Below are 14,743 nucleotides of genomic sequence, written 5' to 3' on the forward strand. Positions count from 1 at the left end.
AGAGAAAAAAGAATGGATGAGTCAAAAGACTTGGGATCAAATCCTATTTATGGTACCATTTAGCTATTCAATACTGGACAACCTCATAAACCCTCTGAGCTTTTGTTTCCTCATCTACAAAAATGGTGATACCAGGTTAAACAGTCTACTCTAAGCTTTCAAGAAAAAAAATAAGTGAGAAAACCTCTATCTTGAAAGGAAGACAGCTCCTTGGCAAAAGTTCAGGCCTAGTTAATCTCAGGCCACAATGCTTCCTACAGTTTGCCCGTTACAGATTATTACTGCATATGGGAAAGGTTATCTAGCAATTTTAGACATTGCACATGACGGTATGTGGAAGTCTTAGAAGGTACTTCCACAGCTTACGAAGTGCTGTCATAGAACTTCACATTAACCTGAGTCCTCCACACCTTAGCTTCACCTACCCTGCTGTGAATACAGCAATCAAACGGAAATGCTTTCAGCCTATAAACTTGTTGACGCATCAAACTGAGGGTCAGCCTATGAGGCAAAATAGGTCACAAACTATATTTTCAAAAAGAAAAACATGAAGCCAGCTAATAAACTGTGCTGACATATACTATGATACTAATTATAATGGTTAGATAATGTATTTTAAGCAATGATTATTTTAAAGGCCATTTAAATACCAGTTTTACAACATTTTGAGAAAGGAAGAATGTAAGCTCCATCACAGGACTGTTTTACTCACAGATGGACCCCCAAGCACCTGGCACACAGGACACACTCAATAATATATTTGTGGAGTTAAGTACTTGTTGAAAGTTCCTAAGAGGAATTTAAATGCCTGAGTGGCACAGAATTCTGTTATTAATCAAACCATGCAGAAAGATATAGAAAAAAGGCAATAGGACTCAGGGAATGCAGTGAACTAGATCTTCAGAACCATCTCTGCTATTACCATGGGACCTTGGTAGTTACTTCCTCCCTCTGGACCTCTGAAGATTGACAAGAAAGTTCATTCTAGCTAAACAATTTTCTTTTTAAGTTGAGGTATAGTTGATTTACAATATTATATTAGTTTCAGGTTACAATATAGTGATTCAAAAATTTTATACATTATACTCCATTTAAAATTATTATAAAATACTGGCTATATTCGCTGTGTTGTACAAAATATCCTCATAGCTCTAAGTAAAGTTTTGATGTACTATGCAAAGTAACATGGATTTATGCCTGAAATCAATATTGCTTTTAGTATTATTCTCAGTTTATTCAGGTTTACCTGATGCTCCCCAAAGCCTTAATAGTTTCAGATACTAATAAGTTAAGGTGAACCTATGTGCAAATCTAATTTATAATGATAACCAGTCTAGCCACAGAAGCTAGGCCTTAAAACTAACAACCCTAAGACAAGAACAATTACCTTTTCTGCTGCTGCAGTAACTGGACTCCTCAACCCCACTTCTAATCTGCAGCACCACATAATCTCAAGCACAAGCAGCCCCCCAAAAGTTCAATTAAAAGTACAGGCCGCTAGAAAAAAGTTACATTACCATACTGCTTCTGTTCTCTAGAATAGTTATCTTTAAGCTTTTCATCATCATGTTAACTTATTTTAACTAACAAATTCACAAAGCACAAAAAGCCTAAATGTTACTAAATATGGATTTACAGCTAATACATGTTGAAATGATCTTATTACAAACAACCATTTAATACCTGTTTGATAACACCTCTATTTAATTCTCTTTTCAGTGCTTGTTTAAGGAGGTAGCCCCTTCTCTCCAGCTCCAGAGAAGGGTACTTATGGATGATATATTTTCGAATAGCAACCACGGATGCACCACTCTTCTGGAAGCATGCCTAGGAAACAGATTTATCAAACCATACATATTAATTTAAACTAGCTGTTTTTCATGTTTTCTGACACCTATGTTTTCAAAATAAATTATTTTGGAAGTGAACTTGATAATGGATGATAAAAATGGCAGGAAAGAGTGAACAGTATTGCAGGTAACTTCAGTTCATCATGGCTGTGGAGAAATACAGAATTAACAATATTTCTGCAACAATTTTAAATTGTTCAAAACAGCCAAAGAGAAGATACAACATGTGAATAACATTCTGTGTGTTCATGAAGAAGCTCTTTCCATTCTAATTCTATTCTGTATTTAGAAGATAGATCTTTAGCATTAAAGTGAGGAAAACAGGGCACTTCTACCCCTTGTAGGTTCACAGATCTGGCCCATTTTATGGAATGAACTTCAGCACACCAGAACCAGTATTCCTCTGCAGGCTTTGTGTGAATGCCAGCAGATACCATAAGCAAAGATAATCTGAATAAATGGCACAAAACTGGGTTTACAGATGCAAAGCCTTAACAGGCGTTTTGGACAATGAGAGCATTCGATTGCAATTTAAAGTGCCCTCTTCCTTTTCCATCCTATTTATCTATACTCCATTTGACTAATGCCCGTGGAAAACTGAAGTAGGTCATTGCGTTACAAAGGCAGCAATTCTGTTTCAAAAGCTTTACATTTTGAAGCACACAAGCAGCATCTATTATCTAATGAGCTAGTCCACCAGTTTTGTGTAGCCATTGTCTATAAAATGACCATAGGATTTACTCACTGTCGTTGCATAAAGACTTGGTTGAATGTTATTTTATACACTGACGATAAAGAAAAATAAGTCACAGACAGATGAACCAGAAAAGACTGTACAACACAATTTAATATGGATTGTGTTAAAATGAATCACCTTCAAGTAAATGTCTCTGACCTATTACAACCTACTGAAGTTTTCTCCTGATCTTATAAGAAAACACAGAGTAAAGAAAATCAAGCAGAAAAGCACATTCTAATGCTAAAACAATCCCTGCTCCACCAAACTGAATAAGATGAAAATAGGTATCAAGATTCCTGTTCAATTCAGAAAATGGTGTCAATGGTCTGAAATCATGATTTGTTTACACTGCATGGAATACACGAGAGATATATATACATATATGTATGTATTTCATTTGTACAAATATGCATAATCATATTCAAACTATTTTTCAGGCCTAATTATACTGTTTAAATTTTTTGTTTTATTATCTTAGAATTTTAGTCCCTTCTCCACCCTCACTGTAACCCTGCTGTAACCCAAACCTAGACTGAGAGGTCACAAAGTGAAATCCTTGAAGAAAGGCTACACAAAGAAAAGAGATCTCACTATAATCAAGCTATATAAACCAAGAAAGTTTTCTTAATGAGTTGAGAGTTGTCTTGAAGGAGTGTAGGGAGAGGTCTGAAGGCAAACCTTTTTTCCAGTTTGTTAGTGGCGTCTTCTCAAATTCTAAGTATGACCACCAAGCTCCTCTTTCCTATGTAAACCACCGCTGGTTAAACTGATCTGTAGCCTTCTCTCCCCAATTCTGACTCAGATCCTAGCAACAAGGTCCCTGAAATCAGAGTGTCTATGGCTTCTACTTTAACTCCTCTTGTCATCTGATCATATGAAATAAACATGGCAAAATGAACCAGAAAAATTTACACACAAAAAGGCAAGGTCAGATTAGAAGATACCCTTAAAACAGGAAAACAGTATCTGATGATCACACAAGCTAATGAAAGTCAATGAATTATAGCAAAGTTATAAAGCTATGGAAGGAGGATAGATTTTGCAAGTATTCTGGAATGACTAGGTGATGAAGCAAAGTAGTGACGTTTCTAAAAGAGTTCTGGTGTGAAAGATAACCAACTACTAATATTAGACATAAGCTTTGAAAATGAACCTAAAGATAGTATACTTTTTTGAAATAAAAATTTTCTCATTGCTATTCAGTTACCCTGAGTCACAATTCAATTTCATAAGGGCAAGGACTCTGTTTGTCTTATTCTATGCTATATCACTAGTAGGACTGCCTGCTACAGAGAAGCTAGTCCTTAACTGTTTGTTGAATGAATTAACATGTTCAGCCTTCAAATAAAAACTATACTGAAAATAAACTGAGTTTTTAAAAAAACATCTAAAGATAAGTTAAAAATACTTGCTATAGTAAATCTGAGTTTTTAAAAAAATTAACAGTGCTCAGCAAATGTGATAATATTATAAAAACATGAACTCAGCAATGGCTTTCTTCTATTTAAATCTCTTTTAGGAAGCAGAGCAAGATTTCTGATGCCTGCACAGGAGTATGCCATTTTCAAATACGCAAGAGACAAACAGAATAAATCTAAGATGAACTGCTTGAAATAAAAACTTGCCTTAATGGCCTCAGTTAGGATTGCATCCATCTTGGGACGTGGGGAGGAAGCCATCGGTGTTTGTTTCTGGGCCCTGGCTAGCTGGCTGGCAGAAAGGGTAGCCCAGGAAGGTATTGTTTTTTTCACTTTCTTCTCCTTTTCTTTAGACTGATCTTTCTCACTTTAAAACAAAGAATTGTTATTATGCAAGATAAACTCTTCAGAAAGAAGTATAAAGTCAGAAAGAAGAAAAGACCAGAGAGGGATAAAAATCAATGTTTTAATTCATTTCCACACTGAGGTGATACGTAAAATAAGCAACATTTTACAAAATAAAACATTTAAAAAAAATTGGGTTCTACAAATGAACCAAAAAGGTGTGCTCTCCCAGCTGCACACAGGAGAGAGGAGTCATATAAATCAGCACTAGTATGAAGGGCCAGTACATAAAAGAAATGAGAATTTTAAAATGAGTTCTAGTAACAACTGCAACAGATGCGATTCAGTACAGTGCGAAGAACTCAAGCTCTGAAGTCAGAAAACTTGGGTTTGAGTCTCAGCTCCAACATTTACTAGCTATATGATCTTAGCCAGTGACCTGAGTCTCAACCTCCTCAGCTGTAAAACAGTAACGTAATACCAAAAACTTCACAAGGTGCTGCAAGAAATGATGAGATTACATTCATAAAAAGTTTTGTGAACCATAAAGCATTATACACATTTTATTCTAAGTAGCAGTAACACTCCATGTACCTAAAAGAAAGGGTAGCTGCTAAAAATTCCACAGACCTTACATATACCTATGAAACTGGGATGAAGGATTCCCTGAGGATTATACCTGGAAAGTATAGTTATTTCTAAGTCATTCTTTTATTTAAAAAGTAATTCCTGTTTTCACCAACTATGAAAAGAATAGAATGAATGCTACCAGCTGTCCTGCAAAAAAAAATGTAAATTAAAAAAGAATCACCATCACATTGTACAGATTATCAATAGCAAATTTTGCCTTCAGATTCTCAAAGTCACCCTCCAATTGAATACTTCATCAAATATATACAGAGTTTTAGGTCACTCTAGCAATGTCTTGGTATAGTTTAATGCTTTCTAACATAAGCATGTAAAAACAACTCATTCTTGCAAAGAGGGAGGAATAAAGTGAAGAAGAATCTCTCAGGTCAGATTTTTAGTCACGTTCCATTTCTTATTGAAATTATGTCAATGTTTACAATAGGAGACACTCCCACAATGAATTCTAAGCACAAAAACACATGCCAAAGCCGAAAAGAATGAATTGTGCATCCGTCAAACCACTGTTCTGATAACTACTACAAATTCTAATAGGCCATACGACTACATCGTAAGCCTATTCCAAAAGATAATTCCAAAAACAGTAACTCCAAATAGCATGTATCTAGCATAAATTAAGTTGTATCACTTTAAAAAAATTTGACCTACAGTCCTTTTACATAGTCTTCACATACAAATAGCAAGAAGGCATAAGTCCTTACTCCTTTTTGGTTTCCTCAGAAGGCTTGTTTTCTTCTTTCTCTTCATTCTCAGGTTGCCCCTTTGGCTGCTCTGTCTCACTAGATGTAGCAGGTGGAGTTTCATTCTCTTGTTCTTCTACAGTGGAGACAGATTCCTCTGAACTTACATCTGGTTCTAAAAAAAAAAAAAAAGAAATCAGGTGCGTAGAATTGCATCAAGTAAATACATTAGAGCCTAAGTCAATAAAAGGGTAAAAGTTTATCTCTTTAAACAGATAAGCCAAATGTTGCAATTAATAGTTGTATCCTAAAATGAACAAATGATTTATGAGTACACTTTTTTCCCCGATTTATGTCACTCAAATTGTCTATATAAGGGGTTGCTGATCCAGACCATTAGGTGAGAAAAAGAGAAGGATCAGCAAATTGCACAGAAAGGGAAACTCATTTTACCCCAAATCAAAACTCTTGAGTGTTTTACTCTATAACATTAATGATGAGACTCATAATTAAGAAATTAGCCATTTCATAATTTAACAGGCTAATATTAGTAAGGGAATAAATAATAGAAAATTAATATTTATTTTCCAAGTGAAATGATTCTGGCAAGTGTAGAAATATGAGAGGGGGAACACTGAGGTCTGCAGTTGCTGGTCTGTGTCTTTTCTCAGTAGGTCTCCTTGAGCAGCCACTACAGACCACAGAACCCCAGGAAATGGTTAAGCAGAGACTTAAAAGAAAAGGGCATCAGTGGCCAAAACTAGGCAAAAAAAAAAAAAAAGGATATGCTTGAAGAGTTTAGTCATTTAAATTATGTGAACTCATTACTGGCATAATGAAGACTTCTTTGGGGCCTTCATATAAATAAGAGATTTTTAAAAATGCCACTTCCTTCTCATAGCCAAACCACATACATACAATGCTAAAGGAATTCTACAAATTAAAATTCTAAGCCGTAAGTTTCAGGATAGTCAACTATAATTTGTAAATCATCCTGGATCACGCTCTTCAACCAGACTTGCATGTAAGTGAAAAATCCTCCCATATATGCTCAGCAAAAATCAAGGCTCTAGAGTCAGATATATCTGGATTCAAGTTCAGACTTTCTAACATTCTAGCTTGATATCTTAGGGCAAGTTCTTTGACATCTCCATATCTCAGTACCCTGACTTCACAGAGTTATTATGAACATAATACAAAATGCTTTAGGGGAAACCTGTAGGCTAGCACTTGTACTGATTCCCATCCTCCTCTGGCCTCTTCTACTGCTTCTAGAGCTGTTACGCAAATATTAAGGCTAGAACTTCAGTATAACAATGGTATCTGGTGATACAGATAACTGCAAGATGTATTTTTTTTTTATCACGATGTATCTTTTACAGCCCTTTGCCCCAACGATCTGACCTAACTGGCCGACCTAACTGTAAGAACTTACTTTTAGTTAGTCATGTTTACTTATTTTTACATTGCTTTATTCTAAACAAATTGAAAAGCCAAGACCGTTTACTGAGTTTTACCATAACAGCAGGGCTACAAATTAAATTCCACATTATTTTCTCTTAAAGCTTACGGTTTAATAAAGGTTCAATTGCTCAACAGATAATGAGACACTGTTACATATGAGACAATGTTTCCAACTCACAAAACTATTGTGTATGCCTTTTTGGATTTATAAAATTTACAACATGAGTGAAGTCCAATTATTTTCATGTACAAAATACTATAATGGGACAGAGATAAGATAAGCAAACACAACTTGTGAAGTGTCTTACTGGTCCTTTATAAATTCTCGGTTGACTTTTCTAATACCTTACACCTGAACACTCTGGTGTATTCTGAAAACTCATGTTATTAGTGACTTAGTGACTTCAGCTGGCTGTTAAATGCGGCTCAAGATGGGCCATCAAGTGGCTTATCTCAGTCCTGGAAAAAATAACCTACCCTCAACTCACCAGCAACTATTATTTTTTTTAATATGCTGATTCCCATGTCTCCTCACTGCCTTAGGCCAGAGTACCCCAAATGCTTGTAGTATTCGTCTGAGGATTCTGAGACAAAATCCATGCTCAGCTGGAGAAGAGCAGATCCCTAGTGCACTAAGGATAAAGGCATCAAGGGTGCATGTATTATTTTATTGGTAATATATGCTGGTCAGCAAATATTTGGTTCTAACAGCCACGACAGGGACAGCACCATGTGCTCATCCCTGGCAATGAAAAGAAAAGAAAAAGAAAAAGGTCACAAGAACAAGAAAAGCAGTTCCACTTGCAGAAGTGGTTAGAGGTGCCATGAAGGAACACGAATGCTCCAGATTGACGGTTCTACCTTTCTCTTGATTTATTATGTTCCCACATCTGCCTGGCCAATCTTCTCTCCACCAACACCAAAGTTACAAACCAATGCTTTGATCGCCCATTTGCTCCCTTGAGGCCTCTTGATGATTTCTGGTTGAGCCTTCCGCTGTCCATCTTGAAGGCCCAAGTCTTCCATTCTTCCAGGGTCTTCATCCCGATGACACTGTATGCCCAGAAGCTACTCTTCGACCATTCCTGTTCTCTCCAACCATCTTTCTGTTTTTTAATTCCAAGAACATGAAATTTTCACCTTCTAAAAATCTTTAGAGACAAGATGAAATTCTTTCTTTGCCCACATGGTCTAGAAATGACATACCAACAGGTACCACCTCTCTCTCTAAATGCTCCCCCCAAACACTGAAGCATAAAAAAAGAACAAGTAAGTTCAAGGGAATTTATGGGACACTCCAAACTGGAGCAGAAACTTTTGCCTTTTGAAGCTGTCCACCGCTTTACTTTACCTGGCTTTTCTTCCTCCCCTTCAGCGAGCTTGCTCTTGGGAGGAGTTTCCCGGGTAGAATTCACAGCTCGACGAATCGGCATGGTGTTATCTTCTACCTTCTAAGAAAAGAAACGGCCATAATCACACATGCAAACAAAATTTCTCTTTTCTCTCTTTTTCAAGGGGCCTAACTGGGTGTCAGAAGACGTAGGAGAATTCTTCAAGTCGACTCCAGGATCTGATGCAAATTACTTTTAACAAGGTTTTTTGAAATGAAATATGATTCTTAAGAAGTACTTTTCAATGTATTTTATTTTAGCTAGAATTTCAAATGGAAATAAGTAATTATACTTGATTTGGAATAAATTTAGGTTTTCTCAGGAGTTTGAGGGGAAAGGGAAGATGAAAAGAACTTTGTATCTACTTGATTTGTTCAGATTCACAACCCAGACTCCCCCAAGTAGAGGAAGGAACAGGTACCAAGAAGGACCCAGCAGGGCCTGAAGTCAGGGACTGATCCAAGAGTGAAGCTTCAAGACTGTGTCAGCCCCTACCTCACCTAACTTGTCCGCGTGGATCAGCTGAGCTCCTACTATAAGTGGGAGTGCCTTAGGATGGACGAGTTCACCTTGAGACGTATCAGTCGCCATTTAAAATAATTTCTAGGCCCGAGTACAGGTTACACTCTGAAGCCTCTGCTGTTAACCACAAGGATTTTTCCTAGTGGTTTCAGTGTGGTGAAGAATCAACCTAAAGCACAGAAAAGACCTGGTGTGAAGATTAACAGAAACAAAACTAAACTAAAACGTCTAAATTTAATATACATCCAAAGGGAAAAAAAATTCACTATAAAACTTATAGTTAAGCGACAGATGACTTAGTCAGTTATCATTCAGAAAGATAAAATCACTATCAAAATATAGACTATGTAAAAGCAGCGACTAAGACAAATGCACAAGCCACAGCAGCTGTTGCACCTTCCACATGAACAAAGGCAACAAGGACAAGAAAGCTCATAAGGAACCTAACCCCATCCCTTCTGCTAGTATCAGGAACTCAGAAAGGACAGAATAAGGAGACCTAGAAATAGTTTAGTCAATGTTTACTCAAAGATCAGTTTACTAAAGAGAGAGGCTATTGTTGTTACTGTTCTCAAAGGGGTCAGGAAACTTAACTGTAACCTTAACTCCATCTCCATCAGAGAAGTAATACAAGGGCAAAAATACTGCTGAAGAACATGACAGTCTAAGAGCCTCCAGACTCAGAAAAGCAAATTCAGACCATCACCTAGGAGAATAAATATGCCTCTAAGACCTTATTTGTCATACTTCTAATGTTAAGTAAAATCAGCACAAAAGAACAAAATTAAAGATTTAAAAATAAAACGCATGTAAATCACTCAAATTTACCTGATCATTAATACCCTCTGCCCCGCCCATCCTCATCTGGGCCTCAGTAACATTTTATATAAAAACTCTTCCAAAATTTAAGAAAATAATCAGTTAGGCGTTTAGATCTTTGTGCTACTGAACATTAATGAAGACTTGGGAAAGAGTAGACTAGTCATTCAGCTTCTACTTTAAGCTCTAACCCTGTCCAGGAATTTAAGAGCTTTCAATTTGTCAGGTAATAGTTTGAAGCTCCAAACATACAGAACGCTTTCACATTTACAGGGAAAACCATTTTATGGGAACACCAAGAGCAATGCCAGACTTGTGAACTATCCGTCAACTGCAATGAAAGGCAGCTGAAAGAATTCAAGATCATATGCTAAAAACTTATTATTCAAGAGTAAATTAGGAATATCCACGAATATTTAAAAATTATTAACTGTTACAAAAACTACTTAAAATGCTCACATAGCAGTTCACTTCAACAACTATAAAACACAAAAATAAAAAGTTTTCTCATTTGTGAAAAGTTGGGTTTAAGGGCATTATTTAGGTTTGTGAAAGCTAAAAGTCTATCTTGGAATAATTTCAATACATAAACTTGCTCCCTCACCCAACTAGAACTTACATAATAATACATTTTCCTTGATTTAAAAAAAAAGCAAATCTGATGACACTTTTACATGTAAATACCATACAGAAGTAAAACTTCATGATCAGGTTATTCTTGGTGAAGTGATACTGCTAATGAATTCATCTTTCTTAACCCATGATAATACTAGCTAGGTTGAAAATGATACTGCGAAGTCAGCAAAACCTTCAGCAGTCTGTTCATAGAGGATCTTTAAAAAATATTTTCCCTGTAAGTAAAATACTAAAAAAAAAAGTCAAAACCCTTCCAGTCAACTCTATATTTACTAATTGTTCAAAATTGAAACAAACAGGTTTTAGAAAAGGAGTGGGGGTGCAAAGGAAACTACTCTCAATGCCAAGATGACAAAATTGACTGAAGTCAGGGCAACAAGTACATGGTCCATAAAGACATTAGACATCATTAACCTGAGGACAAGAATGTTAGTTTAAATTAGGTCAGGTAAGAAGTATGCCCAGGGTGGAATAACTGAGAAATGTTGGTTTGCCAATCTTCCTGGCTGCATCCACCAAAAAAAACAGAGCCTGACACTTTCCTGCTTAAAACCTCCCCATCACCACACCCCCTTATTTCAGTAATCTCACCCCTTACTACTCCACCCATCACTCTACTCTCTTGACTCCAAACACACAGATCATCTTTTGGTCCTCAGTGTGTGCTTTGCACATGCTCTTCTTTTACACTGCAACATTCTTTTCCTAGACACTTCAATTAGATTTGTGCTCAGTGTCACCCCCTCAGAAAGCCCTCCCGTCCTTCTTATTCTTTTTCAGGTTTCTTTATATGGCATTTGTAACAGCATTTAACACCACGTGTAATTCAACATACGTCTATTTACTTTTTTATTATGTGTCTCTTCCAGTGAAATGTAAGCATTACAAGGGCTAGGACTAATTCATCACTGTATTCCCAGCACCTAGAAGGATGCCCAGCACATGCTGGGTGCTGGATAAATATTGGAGAAAAAAGTTGAATGAACAATGACACCTGACAGTACTTATTACTATATTCAGCAAGTGTGAAGAACACTTAAAAAATAAAACTAAATATTTAGAATTTAATATAAATATTAAGAAACGTTTGCCTCAGCTCTGTATTTCCTTAATAAAGGTCATAAAAATTAAGGCTTCCGTCTATAGCACTTTCTTTTCTTTTGGCCTCTCCCGTTGCGGAGCACAGGCTCCGGACGCGCAGGCTGAGCGGCCATGGCTCACGGGCCCAGCCGCTCCACGGCATGTGGGATCTTCCCGGACCGGGGCACGAACCCGTGTCCCCTGCATCGGCAGGCGGACTCTCAACCACTGCGCCACCAGGGAAGCCCTATAGCATTTTCTTTATAATAGGTTGGTTAATGAGTTATTCCATAAGTTCACTGTTCATCACAAAGCTAACAAAACTATATGAATGGTTAATTCATACTACCTGAACATCACAGATACTCATTAATTTAACTTTTGTTGCTACATTTCTGAATGATCAGACTTTTAGGCCGCCACACTTGTTTCCTTGCAGGAATCTTATCTGGCTGGTTCACTGCTGCATACTTGGTGCCTAAGAAACATGCCAGGCACAGAATAGGTGCTTAATAAATATTTATTAAGTGAAAGAACGAATAGACGAAACTTGAATAAGTTTTTCATCTGGGTTCTTATATGTGCCATCTGAGTTTACCTGTGGTTTATGTGGTCTTTCTGTGGTCATCAACCTGTTTTTAAAATTTAATGTGAGATTAACATAACAAAGATTTGCTTTCGTCAAGGGAAGTGCTAAGTTGTTTAAATGCAGGCAATAAAGAAAAGGTTGTAAAAGTAGAAAGTCCGTAATTTCAGTTTTAATTTACTTTCTCTACATTGAGAAAGCACTAGAAAAATAAGTAGTTCAACAATGTATTTCAGTTTACTGATATCCTTGAAAGTACGCATTTTAGGGAAAGTATTATTTCATATTTTACCATAAAATGTACACAAGACATTATACATTATAATATCATTAGCTATGCACTGATTACATCAAGTTGTTGTCAATCTAAAATCTTTAACTATATTCAGACTTAACAGGTAATGTCACAAAAAGCATGCGTATAATTAGCTAGCAACTTCTTTTTCACTTTTGTATTTCAATATATCAGTGTCTATATTGGGCACAGATGCTATGGACACTACAGGGATCTATTCCTAAGGCACGCACAATCTAACTGGCTAAAGAGTTAGGATTTTCATCTATACACGAAGAGTTCAGGACACTTTCTCCAAGTTCTTGCCCTCAATCTTCCAATTAAGCTTAAAAACAAGGCCAAAAATAACCTCTAAAAATGTTACTTCTACTTTGAAACACATTACACTAAACTTTTAAAAAGAGCAATAAGAATTTTAAAAGTTCTTAACGGTTTTATGCCTATGCCAGATTAAACAAAACTAAGCTATCTTCCAAAATAAAACTAGACACGTGTAACTTCACTCTAAGGCCAGCTTTGTCCATAAAGTCCCAGGTGAATTCCTAGCTGTACTTTTAACTAAATTCTCACTTTTCAATGTAACATAAAGTCGGGAAGCATGATAAACAACAGAGAGAAAATGTATACGCGGAAAGGGCGGTAAAGTTCACCTTGGCCGTCCTCTGTGCAGGGGTGAACACTCCCTCAAAGTGGTTAAGTGACTCGTCCTCGGTCACAGACATTGGCCAATTCAGTATCAAAATCTCAAATCTGGGCCTCTCACTTCACCACTCCTGCCTCCAACTCTTTACAAACGCCCCTATTCACACGTTTGACTTTCTTAGCTAAAATCACATCACCTAAGGAGCAGTGACTAACAAGCTCTAGGAAAGCCATACGGGAAAACGAAAGCTTAGGCCCGCGTCGCGGCGGCAGCAGCAGCAAAGGCTTTTCAGGGGCGCCAACAGCTGACACCGAGCCCAGACCGCCGAGAGAACCGGTTAGAAAGACCAGCAGAGACAAAGGCGGGGAGCGGCCGGTGCGGCGCCGAGCACAAGGCGGGGGCGAGAGCGGAGCCAGGATGAAGGCGGCGAGGCAAAGGGCGGCGAGCTCAGCGGCGGCGGACACCGAGGTGCGCGCTCATTGCAGCTGACAGCTCGAGCTCCCGCTCCGGGATGCGCGCGGGGAGGCCGACGCCGCGACCCGAGCGGCGCCCAACGCGCGACGCAGGAGGCGGCGGACCGCGAGTCCCAGCGCTCGGCGAACTCACCGCTGGGAGCTCCGTAATGGCGGCGGCGGGGGCGGAGAACCTGGGGGGCGGGTTCGCCACAGCCAGTCACCGCCGCCGGCATCTTTCGAACCGGCTCCGAAAACCGCTGAGAGTGGGGTGAGGGGGAGGGCGGGAGCGGACAGCGAGGCCCACCGCGGGCCTCGGGAGCATGCGCAAGACCTCAGCCAATCGGAGCGGGCGGGAGGACGCTGGCGCAGGCGCGCTGGGACGCAGGGCCCTAGATCAGGGAAGAGCTCCCCAACCTCCCCAGTCCAAACAAAACAAGGGCGGGAGCGCGCGCGCGAGAGGGTCCCGGAGGAGGCTTCCAGGAGAAGGGCAGGGGGCTAGGTCGCAGTGGGGGGAGGGGAAGGGGGCGGAGCGGTCGGGGAAGGCAGACAAAAGGCACCACCTCCAGGGACGCGAGCGCCCCGCCCCCTCCTCTCGGGTAGCGGCGTCGGCGCCCCGGGCGAGCGGCCTCCGCCACTCGCCCTCGGGGTCCAACGGGCCCGCACCCACTCCCCACCCGCCTTTTCCGTCCTGAGTTACCTCTGCGCTCCCCGCTTCCTGTCGCCCGCGTCCCGCAAGGATTCTCGGCGCCGCTCCCGCTGCCACTCGTCGCCTCCGCCGCCGCTGTCCTCCAGGCCCAGCCGCCGAGCTCTGCCGCCCCGCCCCCCTGCCCGCGGCCCCGCGCGCGCGCGCGCCCCCCAAGCCGGCCCCGCCCCCGCGCGCGTCGGCGGCCGCATCCCCAGCCCGCGGGAGCGGAGGGAGCGCGCGAGGCTTGCCTCCCCGGTCGGGCGCGCGGGGGCGCGAGAGGGCGCTCCGGGATGTGGGGACGCCCGGGCGGGGTCTGTGTATCCTCGTACCTTCCACCCGGCGCTTCCCGGGTGGCGCCCGTTAGCTTGGGCGATGTGGTTTCGGTTTCTCGGAAGGGCACTCGTTTCACTTAACCCTTCTCTACTCTGGTTCAGTCCCTGGTTTTGGCGATCCGTCTGCCTTTAGAGGGATTGGCATTTCCCGCTTC

At 40.1% G+C, this 14,743-nt stretch overlaps 1 protein-coding gene across 4 annotated transcripts in view; it reads right to left on the bottom strand.

Annotated features, from left to right (window-relative positions):
• Positions 1 to 14,389, bottom strand: part of HP1BP3 (heterochromatin protein 1 binding protein 3) — a 35,019-nt gene extending 20,630 nt beyond the window's left edge. Inside the window, exons 1-6 of one of the 4 annotated variants that reach the window (XM_060015565.1) lie at positions 14,269 to 14,389; positions 9,031 to 9,226; positions 8,496 to 8,595; positions 5,702 to 5,855; positions 4,215 to 4,374; positions 1,684 to 1,827 (exon numbers count right to left, since the gene is read on the bottom strand). In XM_060015565.1, the coding sequence (XP_059871548.1) occupies positions 1,684 to 1,827; positions 4,215 to 4,374; positions 5,702 to 5,855; positions 8,496 to 8,595; positions 9,031 to 9,126 (654 nt within the window). In that variant the 5' untranslated portion in view covers positions 9,127 to 9,226; positions 14,269 to 14,389. Of the gene's footprint in view, positions 1 to 1,683; positions 1,828 to 4,214; positions 4,375 to 5,701; positions 5,856 to 8,495; positions 8,596 to 9,030; positions 9,227 to 13,722; positions 14,231 to 14,268 lie in introns of those variants that run through there. The other 3 variants (XM_060015573.1, XM_060015555.1, XM_060015579.1) reach the window with 3 other exon arrangements.
• Between the last annotated feature and the right edge of the window lie 354 nt (positions 14,390 to 14,743).

Source organism: Delphinus delphis, chromosome 1, assembly GCF_949987515.2.
Source record: "Delphinus delphis chromosome 1, mDelDel1.2, whole genome shotgun sequence".
In the NCBI taxonomy this organism is placed as follows: Eukaryota; Metazoa; Chordata; class Mammalia; order Artiodactyla; family Delphinidae; genus Delphinus; species Delphinus delphis.